This window comes from Poecile atricapillus, chromosome Z, assembly GCF_030490865.1.
Source record: "Poecile atricapillus isolate bPoeAtr1 chromosome Z, bPoeAtr1.hap1, whole genome shotgun sequence".
NCBI lineage: Eukaryota > Metazoa > Chordata > Aves > Passeriformes > Paridae > Poecile > Poecile atricapillus.
The window spans coordinates 11,474,200-11,499,121 of record NC_081289.1 but is presented as its reverse complement, the minus strand read 5'-3'; the positions used below and the strand labels follow the sequence as shown (position 1 = coordinate 11,499,121).

Below are 24,922 nucleotides of genomic sequence, written 5' to 3'. Positions count from 1 at the left end.
GGGAGAGACACCCATGCAGAATAATTTATCTTACCTATCATTCATCAGAACCACCTAACCATAGGTGTGTCACTAAAGTGACATAATGCTGATATGTCATCTCCCAAATGGCCTCTGGCTGCCACTCCAGAAGGGTCCTGGTTTGGACAAGTTCTGTGTCATATCTGTTGCAATAATGGAGAGGTCTTGGGCTGTTGCTGTGTTCTACAGTGGTGCTTTGGCTTTGATCAGGGGGTCACTTTTCAAATTAATCTCTCTCTGTTATTTTCTTTCTCACACTAAGTGTTCTCCAAGCTTGTAGGCTTTTCACTTGAATTTAAACCAAAAGATGCACAGCAGGAGCTCACCTACTGCACTACATTCACAGGCTTGCAGCCCATGGCACCTGAAAAGACCTAGAAGCTGTGGCTGCTGGGTCATCAGCACCAAGAGTTTCAGTCTTCTGATACTGCTAATTTAGATATGGAAATGGTTTAGATCAGAAGGAACTGAGATTGATTTAACTCAAATCTGGTATCATGGATGGAGTTCAGGGCCTGAAGGTTGTAGAAAATTAAGTGTACTCCCAGAGATCCACTTTCTTCTCCATTTCATCTGAAAGGAATGCAATGTGGCTACACTGAAATATGAGCCAAATCAAAATGTGTGAATACAGCCAGAAGATTTCCTTCAAAAGGGTACTCCTGACACAAACTGCAAAGTACTGCAGATGTAGTTTTGGATATGTGGAGACATATTTACTGGTAGAAGAAGTTGTATTTTGGCAAATTAATTCTGCCCTTATATATGGACAGGATGAATCAGCCTCTGGAGGTAATTTTCTCTCTCCATTGACCACAGAAGGAGTCTTGACGACTGGTTTATGTTAGATACCTAATGCTATATGGCAAGGCAGGTGAGCTGATTCTTCTAGTTCAGTAAAGACAAAGAAGAAAAGTTATAACAACACTACAAATATCAGAGGAAATGTGCTGGAAGATTAATTCTGCGGAGCACAGCAGAAGAGACCTTTGGGGGAAAGACCAGAAATAAGAAAGTGAGGAAAGACAAGAGGAGTTAAGCTGGCAGTTTGACCTGGATGTCAGCACAGATAAAAACAGCAAATGAGAGCAAGGGACAGCACTAGTACAGACTGATAATGTCTTTATAACATCAATAGATGAGAGAGAAAAAAAATAAAATTCAGCATTCCACAAATTCTTTCCAATTCTACCATCTTTGTGATCCTAATTAACTTGTCATGAAGCAAGGAAGTGGTCTCAGGAGAAAAGATCTCTCTTGGTTTCTTTCAGCTGCCTGTCCTTCTGTGTGTCATGCTGAAGTCCAAAATACATTAGAAATCTGGTTTGCTATGCTGACCAAAACTAACAGATCCAATCCAACATATAAACAAAGAAAACAAATTGCAGACAATTATAATGATATTCACAAGACCCCTGATGGATCAGAATTGTCTACACAGTGTATCATAGTGACACAAGATGGCTTGTTTCCCAACGAAAAATCCCATCAGAAGTGAATATTGCAACAGTATGTGGGGAAAAAAAATAAATCCTTCATCCTAATTACTACTTAATTCAAGTAGCAGAAATATCCAGACAATCAAAATATTTCAGTATTATGGACTGATATTCTGATGATGTAACATACAAGCAGAAGTGCCAAACTAATTTATAAAAGTTCCTGTAGTTACTGCAGGATATGAAAATAATCTTGAGCAGGTAGAAGGGTATAGTTCTACTCAGTACTTTTAGTATCTTCTAGTACAAAATATAATAATGGTGTATTCAGGCTTAACTAAAATAACTAAAACTTAACTAAACTAAACTCCTTAATTAACTAAAATAGCTTTCTGATGCACTGGTGCACTCAGGAACAACTAAATATATCATGGTACTTCAGGTAAACAAGATGTTGGGATAAATATTATTCCTGCAGTCAAAAAACTTTCCTGCCTTAAAAACTACTGCGAAGAAAACTCATCCCAGTGCAGTCCACAGCAATATTCTTGTACCTGTACTCTTCAGATATCACCTGAAATTGCACTAATATTAAAAAACTTAATGGCTGTTTTTTACAGTGAAAAGGAGAGTCTATTTACAGTGGACTACTTTATAGATGTTTTTCAGTCTTTTTTGGTACTTTCATAGTAGAGAAAAAAAGTCATTAACAACTAGAAAACATAGTGCAACAGGTCCAAAAAGCAATGCTGACTATGCTGTTTTAAGAAGTAGGTGTTGAAGTAGCAAAGAGACTGAATGTCTGCAAGATGTACAGGAAAGTGGTTTGTTAAAACTTATGTGGTCACATTCTCCTAAAATTCATCAGCACAAGTTAAAAAAGATGATCCTTCAAATATGTTCTTCAGTGGTATTTATTCTAGACCTTTCCCCACTAAAAAAAACAATTAATGTAGCATAAGCAAAGGAAACCACATATGCTTTTGAACAGTAGAATCAAATAGCTTTAGGTTTCGTGTCTTACTGTCCCTGCAGCCCTTTCAGAGTTCTGCTGCGTGTGTGTGGAGAGAAAGCTGGAGAGAGACAGAAAACCAATTGTGCCTGTTACAAAAAGTATTACAATGTGTAGCCAACTGTACAGGACAGTCTATGATGTACTAATGTATGGGTTGGAGCTGGATGGTTGGGTAAGGGCCACATTTCAGGCTGACTGCACATGATAGCACAGGCACCCAGAATCTTGGTCCTTTTTTATTCACTTCAGCACTGCACTGGACCAACACAGCAAACACTGATTGCTTGGGATCTAGCACAACCAGCATCTGCTGACTTTGTGAGGACAACATAAACTTGGGTCTCTAGTATGGGGTTTCAGACTTGTTAACAATGCGAAGTCTGAAGTCTTTGGGGAATCACAGCCTTTCCTTAGCTCCGGCAGAGGGAAAAGCTAAAAATCAGCGATGACTATGATTTATTTAAGCATGCCAAAATATGCCACACTTATCAGCCATATTTAAAGCAGGGAAGAAGGAGAAAAAACTGGAGGATTTTTTGATGGCATTCCAATTTATATACAGTCTGTTAATTATTGCATGTTCTCATCAGCATATGTTCTCAGTGAAACCAAATGTAAGAGATGGAGTCCTCTTTGTGTAGTATGTGCCTGTATTTGAAAATTCATATTCATATGTAAGGGAGGCTGGAAACAGCCCAAGAAATGTACTTAAGTAGCTCTTCCTGAAAAACACTGGTAAATCTAACGCTGCAGGAAGAGATGCTCTTGTTCTGTCTGTGAATACTAAAATAGGTAAACATAAGGTCATGCACTTATGTCAAAAAGGGAACAAAAGGAAGAAACAGACCAATATATGCTCTAAAATACAACCATCCTCTGAATCATTCAGTGCATCTAGTAGATGATATTTTTTTTTTTTGTCTTTGTAGTCCTTGAGGCAGAGGAAATTCTTTCCACTGTGCTTTACAAAATGCTAACTGAACCATTAGTGATTAACAAATAAATAATCCTGTCTATAGACAATTATCCTTCCCCTTATGAAGTCACTTCCTCTCTCACTGTAAATCTGCCACACTATTCTGGTGGCAGTTTTGATAAGTGAGATCACATCTAAATTTTAGAGGTTAGTTTGAGGTGAGTGAATGAAAATGCTGTCATGAAATCTAAGACCTTTGGGTATACCTGTGACAAGTTGGAACTTGAGATAGTTTGCTGCTGGAAGGCTTTAGCCTTTTAAGGCACAATTCAAATGAGCCTCAAATAAAGCAATAAAAGATGCTGCCTAGAGTGACTCTTTTCCCCCCACTCATTGTGATGTACACTTTAAAAATGTTTGTTTTTCATCTATTATTTAATAATCTAGTACAATCTTTACTACTGTTCAGGGAGATGTTGTTAGACAAATAGGTTTTTGTTGTCTTTTTATCTTTCCGTTTTTTTGTGAAAGCAAATGGAGTCTCTTCATGCCATTAACCAAAGTGACTTGTAAACAAAGAGGCAATTTAACAGCATCCCCACAGCATTACATTCCTACTTAACCCTGAAAAGACTGTGCAATGTGAAAACTCAAATGATCAGAGTTGTTCCTTTTGCTAGAATTCTAGCAAATAATCTAGTATTTTTGCAGATGTGTAATTGCACTTTTTTGCAAATACATTGTTCAAGAATATAATCTCAAAAGCAAGGAGCCCTTACAATAGTCCTTCTATCCAGTCTGCACCTTTGATTTCTTTGCTTTACATAACATTCATTTAGTGGAAGTGAATGATAAGCATTGTCAGAACTGCAGTATAAACCAGAGCATTTCCAGGAAAGGAAGTAAGCTGCAACATCAAAGGAAGTTGAGGAGTGCAATGGCTGCTCTGTAGAGCATCAGGGCTATTTACCATCACTGGATCTTTTACAAAATATATATTAATTTTCTTTTAAATTACTTCCTTCAGTATTTACTACTCTCACAGTTTGGTGTGTTAGTGATCGACCCATCATCCCTTCCTCTGTCCCCCAAATGTCCCACAGGCTTTTGTTACAAGTAAAAGAAAAGTGACATATAATTCCCTCTGCTTTCTGCCAGAGCATTCAATATGTAAAGAAAAATTAAATTTGGGAGTAAGGTAAGAAGGAAACAAGGGTTTCAGCTAGCCCGGAGGTCATTCTAGCTCTTCTCTACTTGCTTGGACAAAGTTATTATAATTATTCTTTTTCTGGAATAAGCATATTTTTGCCCTTTTCAGCAAGCACACTTATGTTTTAATAGTTACTGCTATTTTCAGCCTTGTGTATGCCAGAAGCTATGGTTGGTCATGCCAGTATTCATTAAAAAGTCTCATGCACAAACTTTATTCTTAACATTTGTTTACACTTCATGTGATAGTCACAACATTTTAAATTAAATACAGGATTTAAGGCATAATTGACACCACCAAATGTTATTTTTACCTACAAATAATCAGAATAACAGACAATGCTCCAAACTGAGGCAGTTCCTTAAAGCAAATGTTTTTTCTACCTCTGTAGTAGAGTTCTACTGATGGAAATGTTGCTTTTTCCATTGTTTATTTTTCTTTTGAGGAACACAATGCTACACCAACTCTGAAACTTGCTGTATTTTTATCCTGGTCATGTACATTAATCATAGAATCATAGAATGTGCTGAGTTGGAAGGGATCCATCAAGATCATCCAGTCCAACTCCTGGCCCTGTGCAGGACACTCCAATGTCACCATGTACCTGAGAGCATTGTGCAAACCCTCCATTCTGTCAGGCTGGTGCTGTGACCACTTTCCTGGGGAGTCTGTTCCAGTACCCAACTACCCTCTGTGGTGAAAAACTTTTTCCTGATATCCAATCTAAACATTCTTGATTCAGCTTTAGGCCATTTTCTCAAGTCCTATCCCTGGTCACAAGAGTGAAATCTGTGTCTACCCCTCCTCTTCCTCTTGTGAGGAAGCTGCAGACTGCAATGTGTTCTTCCCCCAGTGTCCTCTTCCCCAGGCTGAACAAACCAAGTGACCTCAGCTGCACCTCATAAGGCTTCCCCTCCAGACCCCTCACCATTCTTGTGGCCCTCCTTTGAAAGCTCTCTAAGAGCTCAATGAGAGCACATAGAGCATAAAGAACTTTCATATCCATTGCTTCAATGAGTTTACTAACTAGGAACAGGTATGTATAATCTTCCAGCAGGGAAAAGTTTCTACACATAACTAACTCTCCTTATAGTCCGCTCACTTATTTTACTATTCCTATATATAGCATGGTCTCCCTCTACTGATCATTAGCTAGTTTTTAGTTCACTTATTTTCCTTTCCTTTCCTTTAATTAGCAAAAAGCTTCACTTTCTCTACCTCTGTCCACATAAAGAATGACAAAACCAGTGATTATGTTACTTTTCCAGCAGAAAGCACCAGAAGAGCAGAAAGGCCTTGCTTTCAACAGAAGAAACAAAAGCTTTAATTCCTGCCATCAAAGTAAGCTGACCAGTTACCTACCTTAAAACTCTGCAGGCTTCCATCTAAATCACTAATGCAGGAATTGCCACCAGCCCTCAGGAGCTCTGAAAGCCAGAACATTCCTGCTGCTTTAATGAGGAGGAGTGCAATGCTCCACTTCACCTTACAAACCATTTTCTCACCCAGTTGAATACAATACAGTTATTAAAAAAAAGAAGAAATAAGACTTACTCAATAAAGTAGACTTCCCCCTTTTCTGTATAGGCCATTTCCCAGTTATCAGGCAGTGGGCCCAAGTCATCATTCTCTTCAGGTTTAGTCTGTTTTGTTACATCCATATCCTCCTTTGCTTCTTCAGGTTGACCATATCCTGGTGCAGGAGAAGGCTGGGTGGTAGATGCCTCACCCGAGACAGCTGTACTCTTCTCTTCATGTTCACTTGATTCTACAAGAGAATAAAAATTACAGGTTTTGGATATCCAGGTTAATGGCAAAGAATTTACTGTGTGCAAGTCTGTGAACTTCAAGTCTTGAAATAAAAAGTCTGTTTGGTTTACAGAACGGTCCCTCTGATGATGTATTTTATTTAGAACACAACAGAAGAAAATAAAGCAATAAAACCAAACTGAAACAAGAAACTAGTAAAGAGTTCTGTCTCATTCTGTCCCAGGAGTCCTTCTAGACTAGCAGGAAGCACAGAGCAGAAGGCAGCTGCTCTAGCAGCTCTCATGTCTCATGTCTTAACTTTTAAAACTATACTCATAAACACATATATATATATAAAACAACTACCTCATTGTTCTACTACAGACTACAGATCCTTTTCATATTAAAAAAGTATATGCACTAATTGCTTTATCTGTATCCATATATCAAAGAAACCAATGACATCCATTGACTCACAGTGATATATTAACCACAAAGTTGTGATTTCATTGCCAATATGACCTCTGGGAGGCTTTGTTTCCCACAGCCAATATCAAATGCTTCAACATGTCAACACTGTAGTCTATAGTAAGGTGCAAGAAGATGACAATTTATTAAATGATCTAATAGTGGGCCCAGAGCAAGGAACTATGCAGATTCCTGTGTGAAACATATAGGAAGGTGGAAGACAGCTTGGGTGAAATGTTCTAATTAGTGATGCTTACAACAGCAAGAAAGAAGAACAACAAAAAAATTAACAAAACTGTTTATAAAGGCCTAGATTTTAATTAACCCACAGAATCAATGAATGTGATATTATGGCAAGCAATGCTAAGAGATAAAAAGATCAGGAGAACTAGTAAAGATTGAATGAGCAGTATTCAGAATGCGAGTACAAATTGTTCTAATGAAAAAGAAAAATGGTAAGTATAATCCAAGTTAATTTTAATTAAGTCATGAATTTGCAATGATCTGCTACTTGGGACAGAATTGTGCAAAAGGTGAAAACTAGATTAAATTGTTAATGATGAACACAGAAAAGCAACATGGGCATCTAACAGCAAAACAGCACAGTCAGTCTAGAAAGTGGGATACAGTCAGGACATTAAGGCTAACAACAAAACCTTCTGTAAGTGCAATGATAAAAATAAAAATTAAAATAAAAATAATACAAAAAGCAGATCCATTCTACTATGTGGGAAGGAAGGAAAGCTAATAGTTTATGACTCAAAAAAACCCCAAGGCAATTAGTGCTCTTTTTGCCTCAGTCACTAGTACAAAAAAAATCAGCTGTGATTAAATGACTAACATAATATCAGCAATAGGGCTTAAGAAGGTGGAGTGGGCAGAGAACAGGTCAGGTGAAACACAGATGAGCCAGCTGCTCTCAATTGGCAGAGCTGGATGAGATGGAACCCAGGGTACAGAGAGTAGCACATAAGCAGGCTCACGGCAAGTAATGGCAACACCTTCCTGTGGAAAATAAACTTGGAAAGGACAAACCCAACCCTGGTTTTATCAAAGTATCTATGATGGAGGTTTTTAGATAGTTTTTTATTCTTAATTTTTGAGTACCTAAGTTTCCTCTGAAATGATTTACTCAATTAGGCCATTTTGTCTTTTTGTAGCTGAAAAGTTACATGAAACTGTAACTGCACATCTTTTTATTTTTAATTCCTAGGATTGGAAGTAAGAATCAAACCACCTACATGTAAACTCTTCAGAAATCATAAATACTTGTCAAAACTTTTGAGGAAGAAATTGTGTCAAACTAATCTTTTTTTCTTTACATGACATAGTAAAAGGTGATGCTTCTTGGGGATAAATGGCATATACAGCTTTCCTGGTCTTAAAAAATACTTTTGACATTGACACATCAACCCTTTAGAATAGCATGGAAAAAAACCCAAATTCAACCTTGGAAAGGGCAATGATCTTCAGCTCTACATCCACATGCAGCTCATGCTGCTAAACTCATGCTTGAACCATGTGGAATTAGAATCATTTTATGCTGTTTGGAAACATGAATCTCTCTGTCTGTAGCATTTTCATATATGTAAAAGTTTCCTATAAAGCAGAGATGATATATGGTCCCCACTTCCCCTGAGAATAGGACAATGTAATAATTGCTGAATAATTTTTTGGGTGTTTTATTCTTATCTTTTAAAAGCAAAAGTCTTCATCTGCTTCAGGCATTATTAACAGACCTGTGAGTTGTATTCCTGATGTTGCCTGCAGCTTTGACCACATTTCTACCACAGGAAGGAAGATATGCAGATTAAATTGAATATAAGGATTAAGGTCACATGGTAGGTATGACCACAGTAGAACAAATTCATTTGGGGCATGGGTGCATCACATACACAGACTATTCATCAACCAATTCGTCTGATAGAGCACAGATGTGGTGACACTGCTGTGTCCTGGGATTTTACCATGATATCTCTAGTATGTGTTCTTCCTCCACATCTTATTTTCAACAGGTCTGAAGAGAAAAATCATAGACTTGTGATTTTCAATATCTATATTAACAAATCCCAGCCATCATGATGACAGAAAGAAGAAAAAAAAGGTGAAAATTGTTTCTACTATTTACAGTCTAATTCTTGAAATTTGCCCTCTAAACATGTCAGAGGACTTTGTAACTTTATTCCTTTATTTTAATGTTGCAGATTATTCATGCAGAGAATTTAAAAAACTTAGTCTCTTCATCCAAAAGAAGCAACTAATATGATCCAAGTAATACTAGCAAAGAAAAAATAAATTATTAAATAGTAATTTATAGATTAAATTTAAAGATAAAATTCATAGATAAAATTCAAATTTAGTAATTTAAATAGAATTTAAGAAATTAAATTCTGTACAGGAAAGAGTCTATCCTTTTAAAATAACTGTGGAAACAAGAGTAGTTTAACTCATATTTGCCAATACATGTGTATTTTTTTCTTGTGAAGATGTAACTTTGCAGCCTTGGAATTTCTCCCTTTCCCACAGAGCTGGAGCCATACTCAGGGCTTGGTGCTTTTGTGTGGAGGCACTGCTCCCACTGACTCCTGACACAGTGAGAACCAGGGCATGACATGGGCAAGGATCTCCCGATTTGGGAATCATGGAGACTGGGTGAGCACAGGGCATTGTGTGGCTCATAGGATGTGACTTAGTTGTGATAAATTGAGTCTAAAGAATGCATCTAGAAAAATCAATGGATACCAAGTTTTGTATGTTTTTAAATCTCATGGCTCTTGGAAGCTTTTTATGTTATTTTCATGCCTCTGGCTGTCTTAGCTGTGTAATAATAAAACAATAAACTCAACCTGTATCCTGGGACTAGTGCACCTTGCATGGTGAGTGATGGCATTGGGACTCTGGTCTTTTGTTCATTCCTAAGGCCTGGAATGATAATTTTGAAACTTTATGTCATATCTTATGCCTCAATTATTTGAGCCTTACAGAAATTAATTTTCTGGGTGCAACTTGTCATTGCTCAAGTACTGTCAGAATAATGCACATACATAAGCATGCTTTCAATGCTAAAAAGAGATCCTTCTGTAGTTTGGATGATAAACTTCATCAGTCAGAAGTGGAAAGCAAATGTGACATGACCAACACCGTGTCAAATACTGATGCCAATTGTTAGGGAGACTGACTCAATCCCTTGCAGACATAAACAGTGACAGCAGTAAAAAAGGCTGAATGTCTGACAAGTTTCTGATTTCAATTTGATCAAGACTCTTTTTACCTCTTTGGTCAAAGCATCAGTCTTGCAGAAATCATTAATCTCAATACAGTGTCCATCGGGAAAGTCTTCTTAAGTGCAATGTCTCTCACCCAGTAATGTGGACAATTGCACTAAGCATAAGAAACCAAATACTATGCCTAGACTTGCCCATTTTAACAGTTAATCTATAGATTATGTCTCTTATATGTTTCTTGGCAAATAGTAAGGGTCTTCATTTAAATTTAGCCATTTAGGCTCTTCTGTATCTGTGGACTGAATTATTCATTCTAAACCGAAGAGGTGATGCCTTAAAATGTGTATACAAAACAGCTATTCCCTCTTAAACTTCAAAATTTCTTTTTTCTTCTTATTTTATATGAACAGAGCAAATAGCTCAAACAAAAAAGTATGGCATTTAGGCATATAATTTTCTAAAGCTGGATTAGATAAATCCCATCTTCCAAATCATACTATTTTGTCTTGAGATAACTTGATCCATGATGAAGGACTGAGAGTGCTCCATCCTAAAAAGGCCAAAAGCCCCATCCTGAAGCACTGAGAAGAATTCCTGGTGGCTTCTGGGCTGAGGACAGGTGATACAAATCAGGAAGAGTAAACATGTTGGGCAATTATGGTCACTTTGTCCACATACAACTGTCTCAGGGAAATCTGATGGATGTGAAACAAGGCATATGGAAGGTACTAATGAAAAATTGCTAAAGCTCAACACTAGCAAAGGTGATGCCAACTGACACTGAAAAGTTGCCTGGAAATTCAGACTAAAAGCACAAAGACCTCTGTAACCACAGATGTCACTTAATTGGTCTGATAAGGATGGGTTTCTTTTCCTCAGAATCATCTAAGATCTGTTACTATTTGAACCTCGTGGTCCTATGTGTTAGAGCAGTCCTTTGAGTTGACAGGCTTGGATATGCAGTTAATAAGCCATTAAATTGATGAGCATCTATAAAAAATGAATCAATGTTTCAGATGTCCAACGAGTCTTATAATTAATAAAAGCCTCCTCCTGGAAGTGAAGTATTTAAAACAGAGCACACTTTCTAAAAGAATTGGCAATAACAAATGTCCTACCTTTGTTGATTCTTTTTAAAAACGAAAATGCTCTCTCCAACAAGAGTTTCAAAATAAATAAATTAATTAAAATATTCTGGTTTTCCTGATTGTTCAAAGACACAAATTACAAAGGCACTGACATTTTAGAGGCGACTAAGCCTCTGTCAGCTCACAGAGAAAATGACTGCAGTAACAGGGTCTGTGGGAGCCACACTGGCCAACAAAAGCAACACAGCATGTATGTACAGAGCTGCTTTGCTACAATCCCCAAAGTCCTCAATCAGTGTAACTGAAACAAAACCCTGCTTATAAAACCATGGGAGCCAAAACAGGCACTGCTTGTTCTGCTGGCCACACCGACAGGATTTACTTTGGGGGGGAGAGGAGGGGGAAGAGGGGGGGATGTCTTACACCCATGCTCATGTGTTTTATTTTGTTACACAGCACATGCCAGTGCCTGCTTCTTGGGTGCTGCCTAGTCATTGTTCACACAGAATTTGCCTGAGAGAAGCATATTATAGGTGTAGAATGCAAGGAAAAATGCAGGTAAATATTGCCTCTTGATCCACTGGGAGATGGAACATATTGTCCTGGAAATTGCTCCTCAGCAATTGTCTCTTGTGTGGCACATTTCGAATACCTACAAAGAAAGATCTTTCTAATGATTTCTACAATACACATCAGACACCAAATCCTGCCTTGCCTCTTTCACTGTGGGAGTATCCTGGCAACAGCGGCAGTGCTGATGTTAGAATCTCTGGGCTTCATCCTTTCCTGCTTAGCTGAGGAGGAAAGGCACTAAGCACCACAGCAATGCCAACAGATGAAATCTTGTGTGGAAAGGGTGAGCAAGGCTTGTGCAGCATGTGGTGGCAGTGGAAAGGGAGAAATACTGCAGCCCTTTGGAGAGCCAAGGGGAAGAAATCAGACCCACTCTCACCCAACTGATCCTGGACAATTTTGGTAGACGGAGATGGATTCTGCACAGGAATTTTCCTTTATATGTAATGCTAGGCAACAGCTAAAGAAAAGCGGGTGGCAAAATCATCCTGGATGGGAAGGTATCAAATTCAGTATACTTTGTAATGAAGCAGGAATTAAAAAGATATATATAGACTTTGCAGTATGAAAATCTTTCTACATAGCTTAGAAGATTAGGTAATAGATTTTTAGTTTCACAGTAACCTATACATTTAGAGAACTTGCAATATTTCATATTATGTTCACATCATGTGATTGTCATTAGACTTCTACTTCAACAATCTGTTTCTGAATTTCTAAGTTTACCAAAAAGAATTCACAGCATTATTTCTCAGAGATATAAAAATCTGAATTCTTTAATTTTCTACCTGAACAACAACAAAAATATTTTCTTAAATTATGTTTCAGGATAAGAATTATTAAGTTCTGTAAAATATTGTCTTGCTGAAAGGTTGAGGGGAAAGTTGATTACCTGCTTCAGAATAGGCTGGAGTGCTCTCTCTCTTGATATCAGTCAGTAGCCAGACCCCTTTTTTTATTGAAGCATTGTGATCCAAGCCGTTAAAGAACAATTGTCTTTTAGGACTTGACATCTGAAACCCTCATCAGCTTTATGCAGGCTCTGAAACATTCCTGAAAAGTGTCCTCCAGATAGTATTGCCAGCTAAGTTTTAATGGTCCTGCCACAACTTTTTTAATGTGGTGACTTCAGTATTCCATGATATTGCTAAGTCTTCATTAAAATTTACAAAAGTTGACTTCAGAAAGTGCTGAACAGTCTTGTGAGTGTCACCATTTGAGAACAGGAAGACCCAAAACACAGAGACTATTTATCTGAACAAATTGCAGTTCTCCAGACTCCCTCTATAGTCGACAGAGAGGAACAGGCACTTGTAAATGATTTCCTAACCTAGAAATCTGAACCAAGTCACAATCCATGCTCTGAACGAAGGTATTTTTCTCTTTGGTCTATCAAGAGGGTTCAAAGAGACTAGTTCAGAGATGGAAATCTTTACAGCAGCTGAGGTAAGTGAGATGACTCCCCAAAATAGAGGTTAAGTAATTTTTTTAGGCTTCAGAGAAATCCTAATATTCAGGACTCCTGCCTTTCCCTCTTGCAAGAACATCCTTACCTGAACATGCATAATCTCACTGCAGAAGGAGGTAACTGAGGACTCTGAATAACAGAAACTCACTGCAAAGTAAGAAGGAAGAACAGACCTGGTGTTACTGTCACGTCATTTCCATTGACCACAGGTCTTTCTTCCTCTTCTTCCTCTGGTGGTTCAATGCCTGTCTTCTCCATATTGCTCACAGACTTATTCCTTTTACGTTTGCCTTCAGCCCCGGGAGTGGCACCTGGGAGGATCTGGTCTGTCACATTTAACAGCAATGGAGCCGGCTCTGCTGGAGGCTTTGGAGTGCCGTAATAGTTGTCTGGAAAGAAAAGGAAGGCAAAACACATTAGATTGCAGAAATATACAGGCTATTGCTGCTTCTTTTGTCTTAGATTAATGGATGTGTGAGGTAGGATCAGGCTCATCAGCTAAAATAAAGAATAATTCAAAATGTTTTCTGCAAAATTGAATGTTTACCTTTCCTGAAATGGCAATTAATTTTCTTGGTGGTAGCACAAGTGATCCAATCATGCTCACAAATATGTATCTTATTAACAATTTTTGAAACTATAACAGGTTAAGCTTACATTCCTCTCATCCAAATACCTTACCAACCAGTGGTGTATCAGAGCTGTTCTCTTATTTCAAAATATTAGTTAGGACAAATTAGTTTTGCAACATTTATGTGACAAAACAAGAGTTTCTTGAGGATCAATATTATGACAAGAATAATTATTATTTATTATGTTATGTCATTTCACTCCCTCAAATTATCTCACCTGCTTAGAAAGTAAATAATCATTGAATGATTCAGAGCTTTGCAGTTTTCAGTAAGACTTTCACTATCTTGTTTTTCATATTTGTCAAACTTTTGCTATTCATGACTTCAAAATTTGTAATAGTTGATGCTAATATATTTTCAAAGAAAGTTGAAACTTTATGCTTTAGGGCTTAACATTATCTCAAAGTACTAAGGAATTCTGAGGAGACTTAAGGTGGCTGACAGATTACCCCTATTTGTGTCTCCTGAAATTTGTGGCAACTCCCTCTGATTCATCCACTTTCTGCCAGAAGGATTATTAGATTAGATGGACCACGGTCCCATCTTGTCTATCAATATCTGTGTGGTTGCGTTTTTTTCACATCTAACATCAAAATTAGTGTATTACTGATACCACAAAGTTTTCATTAAAAATACGTTTAAAAATAGATCAGTAACATAATTAAATATTTTAAAAAGCATGTGCTTTCTAAAAAGAAACATAAATAGTAATATAAGATGAAAACATGGCATTTATGCTGCTATCTTTTTTCACCTGTAAGCTGTATTGAAGGGCAATGAACAGGTTGTTTTACAAGTAGATTTACAGCAGTTATTATGGGAAAATAAAAATACTGTCCAGGTCTGAGAAACTTTTCTGCCCTCCCATGTCTTCCCCCCCCCCCCCCCCCCCACCAAAGGAAAAAAAAACCAAAAGCACACCTCCATAAGCATATCAAGCTGTTAACAATATTTGTAGACCTTATGACCATTTTAAAATTTCTTATCCCATTATTTAGGACTTCTGTATGATCAAATAGCAGTAGCAACTGACAATATCATTGTTACCACACATAGGTATGACAAAAATAAATGCATATGTTATACATGCACAGTAAACCATCATAAAATAAATTTTGCAGGCAGAGTAAAAATTATTACTGGCACTTGTATTTCTGTGTGTTTCTGAGGACTTACAATGTTCCACCTCAGTACAGGTAAGTAACTGAACAGCCTTGCAACTACTGAATACTCAATGAATTCTTCACAGTGCTTCAGCAAAACAATATTAATAACAGATGTTTCTGTAATTGTAATACACAGTAAAAACCTACTGTGTTAAATGACACTCATAGTCACTCTGGACTTAGGGATGTCTGAGTGAAAGTTTCACTTACTGCAGATTTTCTTTGGATTTTGTGATTGGCAGCAGGTTTAACCAAGAGCCCCAGCAGGGGAATGAGATGTGGCTCTGTAGGGGTGACTGTGGGAGCTCTCTGACTGCCAGAACTAAAGCAGGGGAGCAGAATTTGGGGTCTAAGGGGGAAAACAAAAATTACATTGGTCCACTCACAAAACCGTACCTCCAAAAAATGTCAAGATCAGATCTATTTGCATTCAAATTTCTATGCTCTGACAGTACAGGCTATTTTGAGAGTATCTGGAAACCAACAGTGTTCAGTTGAAAGTCTACTTTTGTATTGCTCTAAGATCACATTACCTTTGCTGGTGAGACTGTGTGTCTGAAATATCACATATTTTGAAAAAAGGATTCCTCAATTAAAAAATCTCCCTGGTCTAAGCCATTTTACCAGTCCCAATTAGTGCCTCAGAGGCCTTAAGCCTGACAAAACTTGTCAAATAGTCACTGATTTCCACTGATGCCATAAATAGTAGAAGGCTATCCCAGGGGTGTCACACCAGTGTGACACAAACTGTGAAACTAAAGTGCAGTACCTTGGCTTTCTTTTCCTTTGTTCTTACTTTTGTCATTGTCATACAAAATTGAGTGCACTAGTAAATAGCAGTAATGTTAATATCCTGAATAGTAGATGAGGTATTCTAACTGAAGGACACTCATGTTTTCACTTTGACTGTATGCATTAGAGACAGAGATAAAATTTACCAAAAAAACATCTATGAATATCACATATATAAAAATATAAGAAAAAATTGCACATGTAAGATCAGGGGCCAAAGAGGATTTAACTCATTCAGTTTCAAAATGAAAATGCTGTTTAGTTTCCAACTTCTGTCTTGTAACATAACACTTTATGTGCTTTATGATCAAATAACCATTGATTTCAAAGTGAATTTTAAATTATTCATTGCTACCTATCTATTGATCTATACATTTAATTCAAAACTGTGCAAAACCAATGCAAATAAAAATAAGAAACTATACACATATTGATATCAGCGTGTCATAAAAAATTTAGTTAAACTACAATGGGAAAAAATATATAGGGTGAGAGATCCAGACATTTCAATGAAGGAGCAATGCTCCATTATAGAAAAATTAGAATCAATGTGAACTGTATCTTTTATGATGAAGAGATTCTTAGTGTCTTGAAACTCCTTACTTAATGCCTGGGATATTAGAGATAATGGGATACTCTCATAAAACCTTGGCAAATGTCATACCTAGGCATAATATAGAGACTAAAATGTTTAAAAAACATAACTTTTGTTGCCATGAAATTTTGATAACCTCTGCTCTCTTTTTCATCTTCCCCGAGCAAGACCAGGGCTGGTTCAATGGGTTATTGTTGAAACACTAATAATAAGGTACTGAAATTCATTTTCCTGTAGGTAAAAAAGGAACGTCAAATAAATAATTTCAACTGTAGTCAATTTTTAAAAAGGAATTATTAAAAAATAAACCAAAAAAAAAAGAAAAAGAAAGTGGATTAGAAGAAAATATAAATCCCATGCTCATTGGCAGTTAGAAAAAACAGCAGTTTGGAGTTCTTTTAAAAAATGAATGGAGCACACACCAGACAACACCTTTATAGCACTATACAAAACCACATAGTACCCTCTCTTTTGAATACTGCCTGCTGTTCTGGTACTTGCCTCTCAGAAATTACATGGGGGAACTAAAGAAGGGCAATTAAAGCTTGGAACTGCTTAAATTGTTTTTGAGGTTTCAGCTTGGAAATGGGACAACTGAAGGGGGATATGGCAGATATGGATAAAAACAGGACAACCCTGGGAAAGTGCCTAGAAAATCAATGAATGGATGCTTGGCTTCCCACTACTTGAGAATAAGAGGATGCCCAATCCTAAATTAGCAGGTTTAAAACAAGCAAAATAAGTGTTTTTTGTTGTTTTTTTTTTTTTTTTTTTATACAGCATAAGAGAATAGTGGCATTCATGGTCAGATGCTGCCAGTATCATAAATGCAGTAAAAAAAAAAAGCAATTATAAAAAGTCATAGAAGAAAAAATGACCATGAAAGCCTATTAAATGTAAAGGTTCAAATTCTGAATCAAGAGTTCCATACAATCAGATTGGTAGAGTGCAGAATGTAACTCTGCATGCCTTCCCTGTTCTTGTATTTTATGCTTTAACATCTTACAGGTCTCATCCAATATCGGTGATCCTGTGATCTTCCAAGGGGCACTTTGGAAGACATTTTCCCCCCATTTGACTAAGTACAGCTGCTCTATTACTCAGGTCCCTCCTTGTTGTACTCAAAAAAATGTGTGTATACTCACCTGCCACCCCTGCACAGTCAAGAGGTCAGTTTCAGCCTCAGTTCTCCGTGCTGGGCCTGAATCAAAGCCTCTGTGCAGACAGGCAGTGCAGAGAAAGCACCACTGCTGAATCCATCTGGCTGCTGCTCCTGATTGCTTCAGTGCTCCCAGCTGGTTCTGAGTGCAGCTGGATACTGAAGATGGTCTGGCCTGACCTATTTGACTTGGCTGCCAAAGTGGCTTGGAAGCCACGGCACAGTGACAATTACCAAGCATCCCTTGCCACCCCTGAGCTGTATGAACCCTGATCAGCACCCTGATTCTGCAAGAAAGAGTCAGAGAAATCAATGGGTAGGCTTGCTCTGATGACAGAGACTGGATCAGGAAGTCAGAAAGTCACAAGAAGCAGAAAAATGAGGAACTAAGGAGGACGAAACAGCTTACTTTTTTTTCCTTAACTTTAGTTCACATATGTCAGGATGTAGGAAGACTTTCATTTTATCAATAAAGTGCTTGATGATAGCAATATCCTAACTTGCTTCCTGAGAAAAAGTAAGCCTTTGTGGAAGGAAAAAAGAGCATTTGGGTGGTAGTAAAAGAAGCAGAAGAATCCTCATGCTGAAGTGATACCAAGACTCAGATATACTGACAGGGGCTATACTGGTGTGCTTGACACCTAGTGATCCCAGTTACTGGGCACAGTTATAAATGTGTCTCCCATGTCGTACTCTGCTTTGTGCTCCATTGCAGGGACTGACCTACGTGCATTTTCCTCTGCCTGGCCTTCCCAGTCCCTCTCCCTTTCTGTGAGGAAAGATCCAAAATGCAGCATAGAGTGGACATTTCCACTTGCCATCCTTCTGGGCAGAGAAGGGAGAGGAAGGGCTTTGTGCCACATCTGCACTCCAGGCTGTGGAAGAGGACGTGCTCCTTTAGCTCCTGGGCCAGGCCAGCCTTAGCCATCAGGTTGTGGAGCAAAGGGATCATTGCTGAGAGCGTCCTTTGGTCCTGAAGCTCCAGTGACCTCATCTAAGAAGTTAAAAACTCTAGTTTTAAAATGTAAGTGTTATGAAAAATTAAAATAGTGATGAGGAATTAGGAAATTATAGTAAAAATGAAAAACCAGATAGAAAACAAGAGGTGTGCCAGAGCAAGAAGCTTTTAGGATGAATACTTCCAGCTATGGTGTGACTCACATTCTGAGCCCAGAGACACATTCCTTTTCAAACCTATTTTTAGAATGGGATGAAACAATATCCAGCTACAAATACACACCTGCCTGTGCTTATTCAGCTCTCTCCCTTAGATTGATCTGTCTTTTTTTGTTTATACAGCTTTGAATTGCTGAAGTATCAGTCAAAATTTTCTGAGTCAGCCACAACTCTGGGAAATGAAAGACAAACCTTATTTTTCAGTTATGAGAACAATAACTGCAAATATTATGATGAATGTTAAACCTCTACATATTTGCTTTTGTGTTCACTGACTACTGATAATAAATTAAGAGGAAGTACTCTGAAGTCTAATTGTTGCCTAGATTTGAGTTACATTTGATATTTTAACAGTTCACAAACACATGGAAATGTAATAGATTACAATGTATAGAGAGTTTTAGGTAGGCAGAAATTAGCTTATTTTTCAATAAAATAAAATTGTGAACAAATATTATTTTATAATTTGACTAAAAGAAGATGGCTGAATTTATTTGTGATAAGAAGAACATACAACAAGAAACATCTGTTCATTATTTATGTCTGTTAATAATCAGTATCCAGATGAAGACTGGTGACAAGTGGTGTACCTCAGGGGTCCATATTGGGAAAAAGAGTGTTTAATATCTTCATCAGTGACATCACCAGTGGGACTGTGTGTACTCTCAGCATGTTTATTGATGACACCAAGCGTGGTTTGGTTGATACACCTGAAGAACAGCATGCCATCCAAAGGGACCTGGACAAGCGCCAGTATCCAGGAGCCCATCCCATGAGGTTTAACAAGACCAACTGCAAGGTGCCGCACCTGGGGTGGGGCAGTCCCTGTGCAGCACAGGTGGGGCATCAACAGATCAAGAGCAGCCCTGCCAAGGACTTGGAGGGGCTGGTGGGAGAAAATCTGGACATGACCTGGCAATGTGCACTCACAGTCCAGAAAACCAATTATATTCTGGGCTGCATCCAAAGGAGCATGGCCAGCAGGGCGAGGGAGGGGATTCTGCCCCTCTGCTCAGCTCTCATGAGACCCCACCTGCAGTGCTGCATCCACCTGTGGATGGATTGGATGGATTCTCAGCACAAGAAAGATGTGGACCCATTGGAGCAGGTCCAGAGAAGAGAAATGATGCACCACTCCATGAGGACAGGCTGAGAGTTGGGTTTGTTCATCCTGGAGAAGAGAGGACTCCAGGGAGAACTTATTGTGGCCACTCAGTACTTAAAGAGGGCTTAAAAGGATGACTTTTCAGAAAGACCTGTTGCAATAGGACAAGGGATAATGGTTTAAAAGTAAAAGATGCTGGATTCAGACTCAATAATAAGGAAGACATTTTTTATTGTAAGGATGGTGAAACGTTGGAAGTTTTCTAGAAAGGTAATAGATGTCTCATACCTGGAAACATTTGTCAACTTGGAAAACGGTCTGAGGAACCTGACCTACCTGAAGATGTCCCTGCTCATTGAAGTGGGTTGGACTAGATGACCATTAAATGTCCTTTCCAACTCAAACTATCCTATGATACTATGAAAAGCAATGATTTTTTTATAACAAGATTTATTTTTTAACTTAACCTGCTTTGGAGTCCGCAAATGCACTGTTATGGTCTATATTCACTCTACCTAGATCTTAGTGTTTAACTGATGGAGCATTTAATTGGTATTAAGTAAAGCAATCATCATCCAGGAATTGCCTAAAAAAATCTCCATCTACACAGCCCTGGGACATCACAGCCCTGATGTCTGCTGCTGTATGGAGTCCACACTCTGTGCAATCTTGGAATGTAAGTTTAAGTATAGTTTTCCGTTAATCTCCGGAACACAACAAGAAAACAAGCTCATGGTTTTGGTAGTGTTTAGGGCAGGCCCAACACATTGGCAGTACAGCCAGCAGGGTAAGATCATATGGGGTTGGTAGTCTTTCAAATTTTGTGTGAAGTGTTCCTGGACAACATATCCCAGGAATATGTGTTGCAGACATCTTCTTTGAAGAATTTATTATTAAAACTTAACTATGGAATTGTTAAGACTGGAAAAGATCTCTAGAGATAATAAATATAAATGTTAACACAGCACTGCCATGTTTACATCTAACCATGTCCCTCAGTGCTACAACTACAAGTTTATTGAACATTTTCAGGGATGGTGATTCAACCACTTATCCTGAACATCATTTGCATGCAATGGATGTCAAGGACAGGAAGGAATTCCTAAATGATGTTTCTGTGGATTTCCATGAACCAAGCATGTAGCATCACCATGCTCTCACTTCACTGTGTACACATGTCACTTTGCCATAGAAGTATAATCAAGGGTATTTTTTATATGTCTGTTTTGTTCTGCAGTAAAAACACACAAATATAGAACATTCTAAAAGTGAAAAGTCCCTTTCTCAGTATTCTTACAACCATCTTATAAAATTCCTAAAGAGGTAAAGAGTACATAGACTTTGTTAAAATATAATTAGTGATGTATTTTAACAAAATCCAAGACAATTACCACCTCCTTAAGGAAGTCTAGCAAACTTCATTTCACCCACTCATCCTGAGTAATTTATTTTGACGGGTGACTATACTATAATTAGGGCTTTTTTTAATCATTGCTGTAAGGTTGGGTGAGTAGATTTTGTTCTTGGGTTCATACATTTTCATGACGGTTTTGCAAAGCTGCTTGATGGATTAAAGTTGCAGAACTCTTACTGTGACTCCAAAGAAAGTGGAATTAAAAAATGAAGCCTTCTGAAGCCTTTAGATTTTAGATTTACATTGGTATTATTTTGACTCATGAACTTGTGTCATTAAAATAGCAAAGGAAGAGGAAAGGTCATAGTTCAGATCTCCCAGAATTTATAGAAAAACAGTTACTAAATATAGATTCACAATTATGTTTTTAAACAACAGCAACTTCTATTGTGTTCTCTGAAATATTCACAAGCAAGGTATACTTTTACTATGATCTTTGTGGCTACTTTTAGTTTCTTTTAGACAGAAAGCTGAAGGTCCCAGAGATATTTTTGCTCTTTTCTTACTAACTAAGCCTTTGAATTCAGATTTCTTAGTATTCTGAGCCTTGCTGTTAAATTAAAGTCCAAATTAAAAATACAGATTAAAATTTATTTACTTTGGGAGTGCTGTCTGAATGAGTTACACATGATACACAGAATTAATTCCATACTTGTTGGATATTGACATCCCCAAGGCTGCTTGTTACAAAGTCTGTTTTTTCTTCCCTTTCTATTTCCTGACTGCATTGGGTTTCAGCTAGAGAAATACTTTCTGGACATCCCAGCATTCTGCTAGAACAGAGTGGTCAAAGTTATTGCCTGTGCATTCCCAAGAAACACTTCAGCATTTTCTGGCAGGGGCTATCCAGCTGTTTCCCAGGGGCAGGGGGATTTTTGATGCCTTGTGTTTGCTCTGCCTCTTCCCCAGGCAGAATTCTCATTTGGGTTGGTCTCTGCAGCTTCTGCTAACAGACATTAGCAAATATGCTAACTTCTGTGTCGAGTAATGACATTTTAATAACTGGCTTCAGGATTGTCTATTCATCTACATTAAAATTAAGTCACTAATTATAGCTGTGGATTTTTGCCCAAGTGTTCTGGCCCCCAATGAATGCAATAGCAGAGGAAGTTTCTAAATTCACAAATACAGTGATGGGGACCAGACAGGCTGTCAACCCTTCCAACATGACAAAATTGCTGTTCTCTTACTGTTGGACACCAACTGACCCAATGAGAACATATTTTTTCCACCCATACAGACTGAGTAAGGATATATGAGTTTGTTTTTTATTTCTTAATTGGTATTTTTCAAGAAAAATATCAGTAGCAAATGAATTTTCATAATATTAAGGTACATATAAAGTACACCTGACAGGCATAGGGCATGGTCTGATTTTCTCAAATTTTGAAGACCCCCCCCCCCGCCCCAAATTAAGACATATATGTTAGTTCTCATTTTAAAAAATATATTTTCCTCAGAGGTATCACTTCACACTTTAGCACATTTCAGGGAGTTCAGACTTCTAAGTTTTCTTCATCACTGTTTCCATAGTTCCATTTTACATAGCTGCTTTCCCTTTTAATTAAAGCATTCCTTTTTCTTCCACCTTTTTACGTACTAGGGTGGCTTTATCCTATAAACACTCTGCATTCCTTAGATTTTGCTAATTAATCTTTTAGCTGTTTTCCCATCTACAAATTTAGGCACATATGCAAGACTAATCCCTAAAGCTCTATGTAAGTGTAAAAGAAGCAAGTAGAAAGAACAATTTCACCTTTACAAATCAGGCACTGACTGAAGTGTTTTCATCATCCCCTTAATTTCTACCAAAGCCAACCATGTGAACAGATACAATCCTCTTGAGAACTAAATCTCTCACAGTTGGGAAATAACAGCTCTGCTGTCAGATGTGGGAATCCCACGGGCTGAAGGTGTAAATACCTTTCAGATAAAGTAACTATAAACCATCCTGTGTTAAGTCCAGGTGGAGATGGCCAGAGAGGGAACTGTCTTGCTTTAAGATTCCTCTAAGATTAAGGTCCTGACCTTATTTCTCCGAAATATTCTTCAAGTTTGTATTTCTTTCTGAGAAGCAGAACACATCAGTTTTAGATAATGGCCCAGAAGAGAGAGGACTGCTTATCAGATGCAGCAGAGTGCTGCACACACTGCACATCATCACACATCTCCCAACCACCAGAAAATATGAAATGACCTTTAACTTTCATAATTTGATCTTCTGCTGAGTACGGTGTACCAGAAGTAAAAAATCTAGACAGACTGCTTGAATTAAGGAAAATCATGGACAAAGGCACAGGATTGAATAATTAATAGAAAATGGAATTGGACTTCAAAAGTAGGAATCACAAAGGTATGAATGCAGGCTATTGGAACAAGACTATGCATCAATACAGCTTGATAAATACATTAGTAACTGTTTTATAGCATGCTGCACACTTTAAAGCAATTCTATCATCTGACCTCATCTTCTAAAAAGCAGTAGTATAATCTGAAATCTCTGCTTTCCTAGAAAAGAGACATGGTTCAACTTCTAAACAGTGTGTCCTTTGCTGCAGCTAAGCACCCATACCAAGAGATATCTTCCCACCACACTTACTTTTTTTATTGTGAGCTGGCTGTTGATGTCTGCATGGGGCCCTTGAGCAATCACTTGTCCCTAAATGGGTATGATCCCTAAGTGATAGAGAGTGAGTTTTAAGCTAATTTCACTTTTCCTGCTTAGAAGGTCAGTGTCTAAATTAAGGAGCTCTCTCTCTCCATCTGCCCTGATAGTGATCTTAGACAAGATTACTTGACCTCTGGAAGTGTTACTTGGGCTTTGGTTGTTACCTTTCAAGAAGGTCCAGACACCTTTAAGCTTACTGACAGAGGACATGATTCAGACCCTTAATGATCAAGGTCCCAACACACTAAATCATGTCATTACTTTCTTCATTTAAAGATTTAGCCTAAGCAAACAATAAGATTTTCTGCTTCACCTTGTATATTTTATATTATGGCTAAGATTCTTGTAGAAGTAAAAATCCTTTGCCATATTAGAGAACAGCTTGCAGCAGAGTCCCTCCCTTTTGACAGTAGTGCCTACATGGTTTTATACCCTTAAAAATTATCTGGAAAGATGAGAAAAGTCTAAGAACATTTCTAGACAAAATTTTATCTAGTTCAGTCTGGGCCTCGGAAATTAATGTTTCTGAAGCTTCAGAAGGCTTAAAAAAGAGAAAAAATATAAGTCTAGGAGAAGTTATAATGTTAGATAAAATTTATTACTGATTACGGAGAGCCATTTTGTTGTAAATTACTATTCTTTCTAGAGTGACACTGACATTACTGCAGACATCTCACTGTAGAGTAGCACCTTCCTTCTGCTAAATAATAAGAAAAGCTAGAGTCATGAACGGAAGGAAAAGAATATCATGCAGCTCTCATTATGTGGTTAAGAACTTTATTCCGTACAGCATTGGCCCAGACTTTTTTAAGGAAAAAAACTTACAGAAATAAAAGATATTCTAACAAAAGCAAGTGAAATTATAAGCTTCCTATAATAAAAATAACATGCGTTTCAGTTGCACAAATTAACTATATTTCTGTAAAAGATGGTATGAAAGAAAGACTAAGTTTTTCAGACAAAGTTTTGGTTAAAATATGGGAATGAGTTTCAAGAACAGAGAGTCACTATACCAGAAGTTTGTGAGAGATTACCCATATGTTA

General features: G+C 37.7%; 1 protein-coding gene across 2 annotated transcripts in view; it reads right to left on the bottom strand.

Annotated features, from left to right (window-relative positions):
- Positions 1-24,922, bottom strand: part of LOC131572977 (membrane-associated guanylate kinase, WW and PDZ domain-containing protein 2) — a 706,094-nt gene that overhangs the window by 229,914 nt on the left and 451,258 nt on the right. For both annotated transcript variants that reach the window (XM_058826448.1, XM_058826449.1), the window contains exons 4-5: positions 13,345-13,560; positions 6,156-6,369 (exon numbers count right to left, since the gene is read on the bottom strand). In XM_058826448.1, coding sequence (XP_058682431.1) covers positions 6,156-6,369; positions 13,345-13,560 — 430 coding nt within the window. The remainder of the gene's footprint in view (positions 1-6,155; positions 6,370-13,344; positions 13,561-24,922) is intronic.